Raw genomic sequence first — 13,823 nt, 5'->3', positions numbered from 1 at the left:
GGAGTGAACGGGACCCTGCCTCCAATGCTGTATCCAGTCCTCTTACTACATCAAGTGACAGTGCTCACAACTTGTTTCCGTTGCAAGTGGCCAAAAAATCAGTTAATGCGAGTTTAAAGTTACAGACGGGTGACAAATTAAAGGAAAAGACAATATGAAATTTCTTAGTAAGTTGTTGGGCCACCACGTGATACCAGAACAGCTTTGATGCACCTTGGCTTTAATTCTACAAGTCTCTGAACTCTACTGGAAGGATGAACACTGTTTTTCCAAAAGATATCCCCTCATGTGGTGTTTTCATGATGGTGGTGGAGAGCGCTGTCTAACACGTTGCTCCAAAGTCTCCCATAGGTGTTCAATTGGGTTGAGATCTGGTGACCATGAAGGCCGTAGCACATGATTCATATCATTTTCATACTCATCAAACCATTCAGTGACCCCTCGTACCCTATGGATGGAGGCAATGTCATCCTGGAAGAGAAAGTCCCATCATGATAGAAATGTTACATCATAGAATAAAGCTGATCACTCAGAACAACTTTGTATTGATTTGCAGTGACCCTTCCCTCTAAGGAGACAAGTGGACCCAAACCATGCCAGCAAAATGCCCCCCAAAGCATAACAGAGTCATTGGATCTCCTCACTGTAGGGGTCAAGCATTCAGAGCTGTACCGTTTTTTTCTTTAATTTGTCAGCTGTCTGTATGTGTGGACATGATTCTTTGTGGTGCATATTTCTTATCTTTACAGGTATTTATATACGGTTTTAATATGTAAAAATGTATTTGCTGCTTGGGCAAGAACCAGTCTGTACAGGACCAGTTAGTAGATCCAAAAACATCTCGGGCTATATGAAAGCTAAAGCACAATAATGACAATACAACATATACTGTAAAGGCTCAGACCAAACCAGCAGACAAAACACTGGGCTATTGTGTCGCAGAGAGAGAGAGATAGCATCTACTTTGTGTAGTGAATAATTTGTTGGGTAATTTCTCTCACTGCTAAGAATAGCACCTGCAACCGGCTGGCAGGCAGCGTGCTGGCGGTGAGCGGTGCGCTGAGAGGCTCGGGGTGGTTAGCAAACAGCTTAGTGTGGTCTCTGAGGTCCAGCCAGGCTAGTTCCCACAGTTCCTACTACTTGGCTGCAGGGCTGTTTCAATGGGCGTACTTTCTATTTTGACGATTCTCTAAAAAGCCCAAAGACAAACAATGAAAATGGCTGGAGTCTGATTTATAACAGCCAGAGTTAAATCTTCTGTTTTCCCGCGTGGAAACCGCATGAAAGATCAGAGTGGTAGAAGAATCCCACTTTGGACTGTAAAGCTTATCATGCCATGGCGAGAGCTACCCTGAAGCAGCCAGTCACCTTCCACTGACCTCCTGCTCTACTGAAAAAACTCAAAGACAGACAAACAGATTGTTCTTACAGTTAGAAGTCAGCATGAGAAAAATACAAATTACAGGCATCATCGTGAACTATAATCAGTTTTACAATCTTCAGTGTCATCCTTCACTTTCCTTTTCTTGTACTTCCTTTTATGAATCAGAGCCTGAAACTAACCCAGACCGTGTAAACATCTCACTGGACTGGACACTTTGTTCGAGTGTTACTTTATTCCCTTCCAGTATTGTTCGGCTGAGCAATGATAAATCATTTTCATTATGTGACAATGCACAGACATGGCTTGAAAAGAAATGTGTGTACATGAACAGTTGATAAATCAGTTGTCCGAGCCGTTGGGAAGCGTGATGAGAAGCTGTGGAGTTCTCTACAGGATATACAAAGTGATAAAGTGCAGAGCCACTGTCAATAATGAAACACTTTCAAATAAGGTCAGTGTCAATGCACAACAATTGATCAATGTTACAGGCCTCTTTGTAGTCTTTGCCGATTTTTAGATTCGTTACACATGTACAAATCATGAGTGCAGTGAAAATGGCAGCACAACAACACACTTGTTTGTGATCGTTTCAGTCCGGCAGCACAATTTTCACCGTAGCATCTGTAGCATCGTGTTAATGCAATTAGAATTAAGTGAGTTTTGTAAGCAGGGCTGGTGCAAGCATGTTCTTTTTTTAGATAAGGGCCATTATTAGATATTCTCATGTGGAAAAAGCTGCTCCATGTACTGCAAAAGGTAGCTGTACTGTGACATGTGAATCAGTACATCATGGTTCATGTAGTCTATCTCAAAAATGGAGCTAAACATATCCAGATGTGCAGCTACTCAAATTTACCAAAGAGATATGATACAATCTACATTTCAATTGCAAAGTCACTTGGATACGCTAATATACAGTGTATCTACATGTTTACACATGTCCACATGATTTTTTTGAGGATGAGCTGCCTTATCTGCACTCCCTAATTTAGATTTGTCCTGTCACAAGTGATAAATTAATATAAGTTCTTTTGATGTTTGATTTGTGAGTAGGAATTGTTCCAATTTGTTCGTAGATATATCTTGCAGCTTTTCAAATGGAATAACATTTAGGAATTTTCTTCAAACCACACTGAAACATTGAGATGTTTATCACTGATCCACATCTGAGGAGAACATATTTTCAAAATATGCTTACAGTTAACATGTTTTTCCAGTCCAAAGGCTATAAATATACGTCGCTTTGTTGTTAAATTTTAGACAGAATATGGTAGACTGCATCACATCAGAGTCATATGTAGTTTATGAATGATAATATTGTATTTATGGGACAAGCTTGAAAAACTTATTGTTTTGAATTAAATATTACCGTTAAAATCACAATTTGAAAATACTGAAATTGCTCAGCCCTACTTACCAACAATACATACTTTTTTGATAACTTACTTTGAGAATTTAAACATGTTTTTCCACAAAATCCTTTTTTTTCTATGTAATAAAATATGCCAAAGTTCTCAAACATAATATTTACAAGTTCTTTGAGTAAAAAAAAAAAAAAAAAGTCCAGACTTCCAACGGCCACTTTCAATACTCGACAGTTTCCAATACTCAATGCTGTGTGGATACAAAATATCATTATTATCAAGCATGTCACAACGGACTACAAGACATTTGCAGACATTTTAATCTAATGTGAGCATGATGCATTTATTATTTTCAATACACCTAAGACAGCAAGCTCCCAGTCCACTTTATGCACCGTTTCGCCGTTTGCTCCAGAAAAAAACTGAAACTGTGCACGTTCACTCTCACTCACATTCATTCAGCCCTGACTGTAATGTCTTTCTAGGGATTGATGCGGGAAGCCAAAAAGCTGAACTTGAACCTACTTTACATAATTGCGTCGGACACATTATGAATAATTCACCTGCTCAAAGGAAGAGTTAAACTTTGCAAAATTCTGGACTCACGACACCGTAATAATATCTCCTTATTTACTTTCATTGGCCTCTAATTATACTGAGAAAAAGGGAAATTTGTTTCTAACCTGTGTGATCAAGTAGTTAACAAACTTGTACGATGAATCACACGACTAAACACTGGGCATGAGAAGCTGGAATGGTTTGTTTATGGACTGAAAACACTGTTTTTCCCCATTTCCATAAAAATTACGCTCCACCATCCTCTGCAGCGCTGGAGGCTTTCTTGCAATCTGGTGAGCATCTGATTGTTATTTGGGCCTCATTGTACTGTTATCATGATAAAAAACACTGTGCTGGGGCCCAAGGGCTCTATAAAGAAACCCAGAGAGGTCTAAATTGAGACTGTGACTGACATCCGTCGCTATGTCGGCGAGAAGGCTGTAATCAGAGCTGGCTTTGTGTAGACAGTGGGACCATCCATCCCTCACTAAAAAAATTCTGGCACAACCTCAGAGCTGTAGGGTTACACACAATAGGGGGACATAACTGTCTACTGTTAGTTTAAAAGTTCTTGGCATATGAAATGAGAATCATGCTCAACTTCAGAATTCATAAATGTTACAACAGGCCCATCAAGACTTGTGAACACGAGCAATTCTTGTTTGAAATTTAGACACCAGTGGACCTGCTTTTTGAATATATCTTTGTTACACATTAATGCTTTTTTATTGACAATGGATCAGGTTACTGAGTAAAAAGGTGTTGCTTGTAGTGACAAACCTAACTGTGTAGCCCCGGAGCGTATTAGCTTCTTTTAGCAAATTGTTTTGGTTTTCTGGCCTGCAAACTCCTCTCTCGCCAAACTCATTTCCAGCTGCAGCAGACAGCTGTTTCCAGTGAAAAATCATCTACATGACTCAAAGTTTGAGCCCTTCTACAGCTTGGATCATCATAAACTCTCCCGGTTAAATCATCAATACAAAAGATGAACAACTACATTAGAAAATATCTGGTTCTTTAGTAAAAAAAAAATCGAAGATAAGAAGTTAACTACGACTCCTGATGTGCATTTTAGTAAGAAACAGCCAATCACCAAGCTTAAAATTCAGTCACATGTGTCGCTAATGGCTAAAGATTACCGTATTGAGAAAACTGATTTTACAATCTACATAGTGAATCAGTTTCTCTGGGTCACTTCTGAGTGAATTCAGTTGTCAATTTTATTTATATAGACCAATATCACAAATCACAAATTGACCTCATCCTCTGTCCTTAGACTCTTGATTTGAGTAAGGAAAAACCTGAAAAAAAACCCTTTAATGACGAAAAAAATGTAAGAAACCTCAGGAAGAGCAACAGAAGATCCGTCTCCCAGTACAGACTGACATGCAATAGATGTTGCGTGTACAGTAACGATGGATATTGTTTACAACTTCAGTGATGAGGCGTTTTGAATTCTTTACGCTCTGAATTGCGCCCATGGCTTCTTCTCCATAGCGGCAAGGCTCATGGGTTTTGTAGTTCTCTTAACTGCCCCCCAAAATCACGGACAAAACATGATTTCTCTGAAAGGAAGTGGAGATAATTGAAATTAATGATCATAATATAAGTCTATAGGATTGCTACATTATCCAGAAGAGTCTTGCATTTCTATGTTCAGTAATATTGAGGAGATTGTTTAAAGAATAGGTTGCAGAATGGGGAAAAACACTTCCAGAACCAGCAGGCCCTCCTATTCTCTCTATAGCAGACAAAGTTAACGACTAGCTGCTGAACATAGTGGAGTATTTAGCAGCAATTTAGCAAGAAACAAGGCTCCAGAAGAAATGCTAATGTTGATACATGTCCACTGGAAGTGTTAATGGCAACTGTTTAATAACAAGTTCACCATATCTTAGTTTGTTGTGTTTGTTGTGTTTTCTTTTAGCTTGTTCTGCTGACCTCAAAAATCAATTAATGCAGCTTTAATGTTACAGCCAAAACCAGTTAATCCTTTTACTCATGTTCTACCAACCCTCTGTTTTCCACATTTTCATTTTTCATTTCAGTCTTTGTGGCACGACATAATACTGTTCCTGACAACATCACAAATCTGGCTTTGAGTAACAGCTTTAAATAACAGGCAAGAATTTCTAAATTAAGTGCACACAAGCACATTCACACAAGTGAATCACTGTTGCTGTAAATGCAAATTATGATAGTGGTAAAACTTCAAAAAGCTAATTGTACATGACACTTCTAAAGAGTGGCCTCTAAAAGATATTCGCATAAGACGAAAGGATCTGTTGTCGCAGGTCCTCCAGAAGTAAAGAAAAGCCAAAAGAATGATGTTGTTGACTGACTGGTATTTAGGACTCATCTTACAATATCATTATTTTAATTTAGTCTCATCCCCAATTATGTCCACCATCGTGAATGGGATTGGACGACGAGGCGGCCGCAGCTCTACAAACCCTGATTTAAGGCGTGCATAAAACTCGATGGACCATGAGGCCTACATGTGTGATTATGGAAGCATCTCTGTGCCTCAAATGAATGGGTACAACATGTGTCACAGCAGTGATATTGACCACATGTATGCAAGGGATATTCCCTTTCGCATCTCTCTCGGTTTATTTATTTATTTTTTATATCTTTCAAGGTATTCTTCTGACTTGTCTCTACATGTTCCCAGACCCACTGAAGGAACTGGGCAGTAGAGAAGCCCTGTTTGATGCTAATGAGCTCCTAATCCTATCTTTTTTCCCTTCACAAGACTTGACTTGTTTATTCTCCCTGAAGAGGGCAGTGTTTGAATGAAGGAGCCTCCATCTGTCAGCACTCATCATGTCACTGGTACATGAGAGATGCCAAGAACTTGGAGGAGAGTATACATCCAGTCCATATTATTTTATTCAAACCAGATAACAGGATACAGATAATTAGATCCCCGTAACAAACATACACGTAAATCATGTACACAACACATGGTGCTCTCTTATTTCAGGAGGAAGGAGTGGATGAAGGTCAGTGGACTCACAACTGCAGGAAAAGTATAAGGCCCTGCTGGGATATTTAACACTTCATTGCTTGATGAATGAATTGTCTCTACAGAGAGCTATAATGCTGGGTAATTAATGTGAGAGATTAATTATTAACTTGTGCACAGCCTTATATATCAGACAGGCTGAGTGAAACCTCTTAGGAGGAGTGTGTGAGGCGCATGTTTGCAGCAGCTTCATGTCTCTCTGCCTTGAGACGCAGTCCAAAATAAACCAACTCAAAAGAGACACGTAATGCTGCGGAAATCATTGAGGGGAGGAAAGATGCATTTATACACTTAACTCCAACAACAACAACATCGCAGATCCTGCTGTTTCAATCAACACACTCCAACATAAGCGTGCTCCTCTCTTCATCTCTCATTTCTCTCATCTCTTTCCTCTGCCTTCTCCCTTACTCTCTCTCTCCTTTCTCCTCTCATCTCCTCCTTTTCCTCTCACTTTTTTCCTCTGCCTTTTCCCTTTTTCCTCACTTTTCTTTTCCTCTCCTCTCACCTTTTTTCCCTCTGCCTTCTCACTCTTTCTCTCCTTTCACCTTTTTAATCTGCCTTCTCTCTTCTCTTCTCTTCTCTTCTCTTCTCTTCTCTTCTCTTCTCCTCTCTTCTCTTCTCACCCCCTTTCCCTCTGTCTCCTCTCCTCTCCTCTCTTTTGCGCACGCATCCAAACCTCTCCCCTCCTTCTTTCTCAATGAATTTTTCGCCCAGGTTCAACCCCTCCCACTTTGTGTAAGCGCTTAATTGTCAGCCTTGACGAAAACTTGCGTAGGCTTAAATACCGTGTGCGCCTCTTGCATAGAGGGGTGGAACTGACCAACTTGTCCAAGCGGGCATCTCTCTCTTGTCGTGTAATTTTTTTTTTCCAACCTCCTCTCTCCTTGTGCGCTCGCTTTATTTCTGCCGCCGACCGACAAGCATGCAGGTGTCTCTGGCCCTCCTCGTCCCCAGCGCTGCGCTCCTGGTGCTCCAGGGATGCTGCACCGCTGTGAAGGGATGGAAGGTACTAAAAAATGATGCTACGGAGATTTTACCGGAGTACAGAGAAAATAGTCGGACACCCCAGGAGGCAACACTACAAGCGTCAAACGGCAGCAACAACAACAATAACAACAACAACAACAACACTATGAACAACAGGGCGAAGAACGGTGGAAGAGCTGCAAACACAGTTTCCTACAGTAAGTATTCTTTTAAGCTAATTGGCTGTCATAAAATTTTACAAGTGACACGTTCAAGTTGTTTGCAAAGAAATAAAATTAAAAGCAGCTGCCTGATAAATTCTGCGCAGTTGGCTATTAAAATGATTATCAACATGAAAAAGTCAGTAATTTTATTTGAACCTTTGGGCCTAATGTATAAAACTGAACTGTAAATAACACCAACGCTTTATATAAAGTAGTCATAAATGCGTTGAGATAATGGGTTAAACGTGTATCTGTGAGACCTCATCGCAAGAGACGCATGTATGAGAACAAGTGCGCGGGAACATGAAAATATAAAACAAATTCATAAGTGAGTCTGTAACCCCAACTGCGATTTGTACACGTGTAGACAGAATACCTGTATTTATACTTCAGTTTTAGATTATTTTAAAGTTAAATATATATATTTATATTTCTTTCTGTGGTTAGTTAAGTTGATTTCAGTATTTGTGGGAATTGTGGTTCCAGTTGCGTGATGCCCCGTTGACCCCACAAATGTTTAAAGTGCCTTTCATTTATAACTCATAATTTTAAGGTACATTTGACAAGGTAGTTATTAAATTTTCATCCAGCCACGCACGCCTTTGTTTTATTATAAAGGAGTAAATTGTTTAATTAGACTTTCTGGACATTTTAAAAAAAAATTGTTTACTGGAAGTGAATCACTGGATTATCCCAATATGTGAATCTGCATAAATACAACCTGCCTTGACTTCATTTTTTTTTTAAGCTGATTAAGAGAAACTCTGTTGTGTGTGTTAAGGGTGTTTTCTTGCTTAATCTATTGCCAAAGTTGAGGGTGATGAGAGCGACACACACACATACACACACACACACATTCTTGTGGTTTCTTCCCCTACACAATTTGAAGTGGAGCATTCACGGAGACATCAGGGCTTTTTCCACATTGTCTTCCAGGTTATTTCCTTCTCTCTTTATACTATTAGTCAAGCTCTACTTATGCCCTATTTGATTGCAACAACATGTCACCCAAATAGAAAACCCCACAGTTTGTTCTTCGTGGGATGTCTTTGGGGGTTTTTCGAAATTGCTTTTTAAATGCAACACTGCCTTTGAGAATGATTCCCACCTGTGGCCAGTAAAGGTTGTAAGTTCTGACTGGGCTGTGCGTGTAGAATAATCTCACGCTTGCTCTCATGGATTCAAGATGGGTGGTGCAATACTCGTACAGTTTTACTTTCATTTAATCACGGCCCTTTAAATCAGACATCAGAGAGGACGATGATTGATTAGATTAGAAGAAAAACAGCTGAGAGGGATAATTAACAAGTCAAGAGTTATTAGTATGGCTGATTTTCGTCTCTTGAGGGTATTGCCTCTTCAGGAGTTTGGATTAGAAATCACAAAACAAGATCACGTTTAACATGACTTTCTTTTTTTTTTTATTAGTCTCCCCGAAAAAGGGGATGGAAAAACGCATCTCTTTGTTTTCATAGTGGATGAGGAGCAATATGTGTTGAGTTTCACACAGGGGGACACAAATCTCCTGGATTATTTTCTTCATCCATCTCTTTGCTTTCATCCGGGGATGGCTTCTCATGGTCTCTGTGGGGTCACAGCAGAGGTTTTGACCACTGACTGGCTTCCCTCCAGTCCTCTCCCAAGGCTTGACTCTCACTGCTGAGGGAGAGGAACAGCTCACGAAGCTGTACAGTACAGTAGTCTAGTGTGTAATTTTTTTTTTTTTTTTTTTTTAAGTGATGTTTTTCAGACTGACAGTAGAGAAGAGAGCAGGAAATGTAAGTAAGAGTGTGACTGGATTCGAGTATTGAGTGACACAGCAAGGCTCGATGAACAAGACGACTTGACTTTTTTGGTAATTGGTGCAAACCGCTGCTCGGTGCATGCTGTAGGCTTTGTATACTACTGTGGTCCCCTTCAGCTGCAGCCACAGAATAACACCAGATCAGGTTCTCAAGGGGAGAAAAAAAAAGGAAGTCACCTCACATAAATCCTTTGTTCAGCCCTTTTTGCGAAGAAAGCCACAGAGGAAAACAGATCCCTCTCTGAGTGTATCATTTCTTAACCGACAGTTCCTTTGCCCCTTTTTTACACACTGCTTGTAAAAAAAACACGGGACAATAACTCATGCATACGGCTGTTAAAAAGCTGCAGCTAAAATATAGGATTACAGGCTGAGTGTGTTGTCTCAAATCAGTCTGGCAGATGTCCAGTTTGTTCAAAATTGTACAGTTGCAGCGCTGCCTTAAAATAACCAGACAGCTATTTACTCTTCCATCACCACATACATTTCCTGAGGGCCAACGATGTATGCCAGTTTTTTCTTCCAGCTCAAACCTCCATTAGGTTTGATTGAGCTGTTTAATGGCCCTCTGGTCTGGATTTGCTATCAGGTGATTGTTGCCAGCTGGATTTCTTTGTCAAACCCTGTCGTCAGCTAATGATCCGACCATGAATCAAATTCAGAAACTCTGATCTCATTGGCTTAAATCTTAACTAAATGTACAAATTTTCATATAAAGTTGAATTTATTGAAATGCTGCAGTTTTATTATAATGTGTCAGAATTTAAATTAAATGCAGCTACCCGATGGTGCAATTTTAATCTGGCCAATGTTGTTTTCTACTCATGCTCGGTAATACAAATCAGACAAATAACACAATCAGTGAGTTCATGTTGGCAAACACTGAGTCATAGAAATTAGCACATACTGGAATTAGACACAGCTGCAGTGTTGAAACAGTTAACCTGCACAATGTCCATTCCAGTGTGCGGCACTTCAAAGTGTTTGTTTTGGGCTGAAGCCATGAGTGTAACTGTGATATCCTGCTCTTCCACCCAGGTGCCTCGGAGCTGAGCTGTAGGGAGCTGCGTTCCACCCGTTACATCACCGACGGATCTTGCCGCAGTGCCAAGCCTGTCAAAGAGCTGGTGTGCTCGGGCCAGTGCATGCCCGCACACCTCATGCCAAACTCTATCGTCCGCGGGAAGTGGTGGAGGAGCAGCGCCTCGGACTACCGCTGCATCCCGGCTCACTCCCGGACACGGAGGGTCCAGCTGCAGTGTCCTAACGGCAACACTCGGACTTACAAAATCCGTGTGGTCACCTCCTGCAAGTGCAAGCGCTTCAGGCCTCACCACAACCAATCAGTGCCCAAGGAGGTGCCGAAGCCACAGCGCAACAAGAAACACAGTCGTTTGTCTCAAGATAGGAGCAAGAACAACACGCCGTTGATGGGCAACTCGTACTGATGCTGCTCTTCAGCATCTGAGGACAGAGACCAAAAGCACACTCATACACACGCACATGTTACACAACACACCAACCAACATATCTCCTTCAAATAGCGAGGAGATGCAAGAGAAATTCCTAAGAGAGCGAATTCATAAGCTAATTGCTGGGCTGATTTTAAGTCATTAGTCTTTATTTTTCAGCCACTCGTCAGCATATTTGTGAACTTTGCTTATTTGCATGACAAACCATCAATGCCAGGGCTTGCCATGACTGTGACTGGTCAGGAGATGTAGCAATATGTTGGATAATATGACACAAGTATCTGATCACCCAAACAGCTAAAAACCTCCCTGCGCTTGGTTCTGACTTCCACTCTGACATACCGTAAACAGATTCTAAGCATAATGAGAAGTCCTTCTTGAGGCTTCAAACCCACCTGTACAAACATCCAGCGGATGCAGAGCTACACCGCACCGCAGCTCTGTTTAAAGCTGAAAAGGTGTATCTTCGCTCCAAAGTGGTTGTAATCCATCTCCTTTTGGCTGTGTGTAGAGGAGATGGTGGCAGCTCTGGGGGCTCTGACGGTGGGATGTTGACAGGTTTTGAGAGGCCCTGGGCTGCACCGCGGTCCAGGCAGCTCTCTGACAACCCACTAAAGGCCTCACTCATCAGGACAGCCCTACAGCACTCTCCAAGCTGCAACAGCCCCAACCAGGCTTGTGAGTTACAGTAGCGCCTTTCCCACGACATGATACAGAGAGTCAGGAGAGACAACAGAAAAAGGAAGGAGGGAGAAAGCGGTTTTTGTCAGCACTAACACCACGGGGGCACTGGGCATTCCTGTGACTCCTCTTAATTACTAAATGAGCCCATTCCTGTGTTAGGATTTGAGTCATAAAAAGCCATTTCCTCTAGACATAGCCAGTTCCTGTTTGCTGGAATCACACACCAGAAAGTGCACATGTGTGTAGGAGGCTTCAGAAAATTGTGCGGGGTTGTGTTGTTACCTAGAGGCAGAGCGTTTTCCAGTACGCCCACAGCCGGAATTCTTTTGTAACGGGCCAAATAGAACAGCAATCAACCATCCACAGCCAAAATCCATCCGTTGTGTTCGCCTGCAGGATTCGAGATACCTCCACTCCTTTCTGCTCCCATTCTGTAAATAGCTCAGACAGGAAATATAGGAATAAAAATAGCATGATGAAAACAATAATTCAGTTTTTATCATTGTATTGACTGCTAAAATCCGGCAGGAAGAGGAAGTGGCAATACCAACACAACTTCCTTCCTCGTGGCCGTGCCTCAGATGGGACTGTACTTCATGAAGAATATTCACAATGTTTCCGCATATTGTCAGCACTCCGCTGTTTACCGCTCATATTGCTTCCTGATTTCCTAAACTGTACTGACAATGTTTGCTTCTTTTTCGGATTGTATGTTTGAAATAGCAACTGGAAGGGGTTTGTCGCGTAAGCCGAGAGCTGCGATGCATAAAAGTGATTGTACATATCATACCTGTGTGGTCTAATGCAGTGGTGCCCTCACTTGACGAGGTGTTACATTAAGAGAGGGAGGGAGGGAGGGAGGGCTGTTTTCTACAGACACAAAGAAGGACTGTTATAAAGAATGAACTGCATATTTATTTTTTATTTCCACATTTAAATTATTTATGCAACCTTTTTGTAGTAAATGATAGCCATTATTGTCATATAGTATGATAGAGACTTTGGAAATGAAATACTGTACAGTACATGAATAAAGTAAAGGCAGATATATTTGAAAGAACTGGCCCATTTGTTATCATTATTATTTGAATGTGTCACATTAATTACACCTTTATTTGTACATGCATTCTCAGGAAATCTCCAAATGTGTTTGTGCAAAGAAATGCCAGGCAATTAGGAAGTTGAGGTTTTTCTACCATTTGGAATGCGTGCACAGCTTTTGTGAGAAGAAGACAAATCGTCACTCTGGAGATCTCTGCTCAGTCACAACACCAACATTTCTTTGTTTATGAGGGTGGATATGAGCCATAGCCATCATTCAACATCATTCCTCTCCGCCTCTCCTCCCTCAAGGCTTTAAGCTTGATGCACTGTGAGTCTGAGAGTTCAAAATGAATCCCTCTTTGCTTAATTTGAGAGCTCTGTGGATGCTTGTCATATCTGGAGCACACTTGCCAACAGTACTACCAGTGCTCACTGAAACTTTAGACAGGAGTTATGCAATCCAGGCACAGACAATGTACCCAACTAAATCAAGTGTTTATCTGCAATTGTAATTTTTAATTACAGAGACAGAAAGGGCCAAATAAAATTAACGTAAACATTACAGAAAATCACTGTGGCAACTCGACTCTTGCGACTGAAATCTCGTCTTTTGTCATGCCAGTGCAGAACAGTTGATATTAAATTTCACTACATCATCCATAATGTGCAGTCATTATGTCATTTTCAAGTCCTGTTTTCTAAGAGAGAACAGACATGCATTGCTTTTACTCAAGGCAACTACCAGGGAACAAGTTTCCCAGGAAATTCAAGAACACATCCTTAAGTGCGGTACATGAACATTACCTAAATATATTGATGCTGACAAAGCATCTGCCCTGCGTTACTGTGTGTGCATACCGTGACCCGCAAGTGACCCTCACAGACCTGGGGAATACTGAGGTGCACGAGAAGTCAGACATGATCTATTCCCAACAAATGCAACAGGTCTATGACATTTTGTTCAGGCCTCAATGTTAAGTGTCATCGATGAAGTTTTGAATACCAGGTGCAGAAAGTCCCAGCGGATCCCTGCTCTGTTACAAGTGTAAGAAACAGGATTCAATTAGGTTAACATAACACCAAAAGTTCACAAACAGTTTCTGGTTGACTTAAGGCCTCTATAAGGAATATTTATAGAACAGACATACTGGCCACAATAAATGATGGCTGGCTTCCTCCTTATCCAAATGTGGGAGAATAAATGAATGGATTGCATTATAGGAGAAGAATTATGCCATTTTCATCCGGTTAAACAGCCCTTCAGTCTTTTCTCTGTGTAGATGCTTATCTTT

The 13,823-nt window shown here is 41.0% G+C and overlaps 1 protein-coding gene across 1 annotated transcript; it reads left to right on the top strand.

Annotated features, from left to right (window-relative positions):
* Positions 1 to 6,290: 6,290 nt before the first annotated feature.
* sost (sclerostin) lies at positions 6,291 to 12,556 on the top strand. The gene is made up of 2 exons (XM_067576524.1): positions 6,291 to 7,521; positions 10,370 to 12,556. Exons 1-2 carry the CDS (start codon positions 7,260 to 7,262, stop codon positions 10,777 to 10,779), a joined length of 672 nt encoding a protein of 223 aa, XP_067432625.1. The 5' UTR covers positions 6,291 to 7,259; the 3' UTR covers positions 10,780 to 12,556.
* The last annotated feature ends 1,267 nt before the right edge of the window (positions 12,557 to 13,823 follow it).

This window comes from Thunnus thynnus, chromosome 20 (assembly GCF_963924715.1).
Source record: "Thunnus thynnus chromosome 20, fThuThy2.1, whole genome shotgun sequence".
Classification (NCBI taxonomy): Eukaryota; Metazoa; Chordata; class Actinopteri; order Scombriformes; family Scombridae; genus Thunnus; species Thunnus thynnus.
Note: the sequence above shows the minus strand (reverse complement) of the source record. Positions and strands in the feature narration are given on the sequence as shown.